The 2556-nt window shown below is 29.3% G+C and overlaps 1 protein-coding gene across 1 annotated transcript; it reads right to left on the bottom strand.

Annotated features, from left to right (window-relative positions):
* Positions 1–538: 538 nt before the first annotated feature.
* LOC112906407 (DNA polymerase-like) lies at positions 539–1697 on the bottom strand (the record flags this gene model as incomplete). Its single annotated transcript, XM_025980472.1, has 1 exon — positions 539–1697. A coding segment is annotated over exon 1 (918 nt), but the record flags the coding sequence as incomplete, so codon positions are not given.
* Between the last annotated feature and the right edge of the window lie 859 nt (positions 1698–2556).

Genomic DNA, 2556 nt, shown 5'->3' with positions numbered 1-2556 from the left:
TCGTTAAAGGTATATTGTATTCATTATCTTGTGAAAAGTCTGATGTATCAAATTTATGTAAATCACATTTTATGTGATGGTATATATCATCGACAAAGAATTGATATATGAGTGAATCTGTATCAGTATAGAGAAGTTTAGCAGAATTAGAAAATTTATTTTGAATGTAATTATAATGAAAGTCATACAGTACAGTTTTCGAAATGTCAAGAATACAAAATCCTACGTAAATTGGTTTATTGAATTTAATATTTAATCGTTCCATCTCTATTATAATCATATTTTCATTGAATATAGTACAACTATGGAAATTTGGTTTAGAAATGTAAAAATTAGCACCATATCTTCCTGTCCATTTCGTTACTAATTTAACGTCTCTATATTTTCGTACGTTTTCCATTGTTTTACCAAATACTGAGTTATTCATAAGTTTGTAAAAGTTTTTTTCGAATTCATTTTTACTAGCTTTCCGTAAATTCGTATTTAAATCAACAAATTTTTTTAACCACGGAGATTGTTTAAATTTTAGTACTCTATGAATTTTTTCAAGTTTAATACCTAAGCTTAATGCTTGTTTTAAATTTTTATAGTGAATGATATATTTTTTCTTATCAAAAAGTGTTGTTAACAGTTTAGGTGTCTTTGAGCTAGATGTAGGTGGGACTAAATGTTCAGGAAGTAACGGTAAATCTTTGTGTGTTTCGTGTAATGCATCTGGATAATGTATATCGACTTCAAATATGTAACCGTATTCATTATTATCATTAATGTCATCAATATTAATTGAGTAAATGTCATGGACCCATTCAAATTTTCCTTCAGGTAGTGGAAAACTCATTGCATAACCATACAAATTGTTTACGTCGTAATACATTAAATATGATGTAGGTTCGTTAGGATTAAATTCATCTACCATATATTTATTGTTTGCTTTTCCGTAGCGATTACAACATTGTGATATTCCCCCTCTTATACCTCGTTCTATAAACATTATCATATCTATATCGGTTAATAGTTCTAATTCAATTTCTGTTATTTTTAACATACTATCAAAAGCAAGACCTGGTGCAGTATAATAATGTAAACTATCTAATTTATATGTTGTCCAACATGTTGATCTAAAATTTTCAAATATATCAGCAAGCAATAGCACATCTGTTTTTAGATATAATTCCGCATACTCTTGCAAATTATTAATTTTGAATGTCTTCCACACATTACATGCATGATCGTATTCCGTTTGAGAAATGTTACAATCATAAATTGAACTATAAAAACATTCTCGAGGTGGTAATTTAATATCTTGTAATTTTTCCCAACAGTCTAGATATTCATACGGAAAAACTCCCTTACGCTGAACTAATTCAAATTCTTCATCATTTTGGTAATACTTCCTTGTGATAATTTTTTGTTTCTTTTCTAAATAAGATGATAATTTATCTAAGCTGCTAGCCATAAAACGAAAAGAATCTAAAAATCTAAAACTTACATTAGTTTTTTCTATATATTTTGTGAATGAAATATACTTCTCTTTATTAACCGGCAATAAAGAAATATTACCTTTTATTTCTACGCTTAAAGCTTTAATTATGAAATGACTGTCATATCCGGATAAATTGTGAAAAATTACAGGTATTGTATGACTATTCTTATAATTCAAGTTACAATTTGAATGCGCTGGACCTCTTTAATTTCCTGTTAAATGACAGTGATCCTTTACTTTAACATTTTCACTACTTAATGGTTTACAACAAATATGACAATATGTAGCAGTAAGATGTTGATTTTCTTGTTCATATGGTAATTTTTTAATTGGAATAATGTTTGAAAAAATATTTTTAAATTCGAAAGCTAAAGTTTCAAGTTCCTTAACGAACCATGTAATACAATCCTTCCCTCTATATAACTTAAATTTAGAAAGAGAATCATCATAATAACACTTTAGATAATATGCAATACTGAAAGGCTCGTGTTTCTATTACTTTTGCATTTTGCTTGTACATTTTAAGTCATTGTGTTTAACTAGTATACTTTCCAAATCAGCACAAATTACAAACGGTAAGTAGTAAAGTAAGCGGGGTTCTATATATGGGTCACGGCTCCCCAAATCTAGGCCACGGTCCATCCATCAACATCTTACCAATTTTGGATCTTTAGAAGGTCTTTCTAGGTCATTCTTCATCTGAAGNTAATAAAAGTTATTGGAACAGATGGATAGAATACAAAAGCTTTAGAAGATAACGTTGAGAAATATTTACACAGAAAAGGAATATTATACAAAAGATTTACATATTTACAAAACTACATTATATAAACAGGGTGCTCTAATTTATGTTGGTCGCTACAAATGAATGGTCGAAATCATCGTTGGAGGACGTGACACGTCGATTTATGACAATTTTATGAACCTTACCTTATGCCTTTCTAGGCATTAGTCCACCGAAGTGCTCGAGGAATCTGCTGCTTCTCTGCATGTCAGGAGAATAAAGTGAATAACCTAATTCTTCGTTAGATTACGTGATACGTAGATTGATGACTTTCCCATGTACCTATCTT

This window comes from Agrilus planipennis, unplaced genomic scaffold, assembly GCF_000699045.2.
Source record: "Agrilus planipennis isolate EAB-ADULT unplaced genomic scaffold, Apla_2.0 scaffold136, whole genome shotgun sequence".
Taxonomy (NCBI): domain Eukaryota; kingdom Metazoa; phylum Arthropoda; class Insecta; order Coleoptera; family Buprestidae; genus Agrilus; species Agrilus planipennis.
Note: the sequence above shows the minus strand (reverse complement) of the source record. Positions and strands in the feature narration are given on the sequence as shown.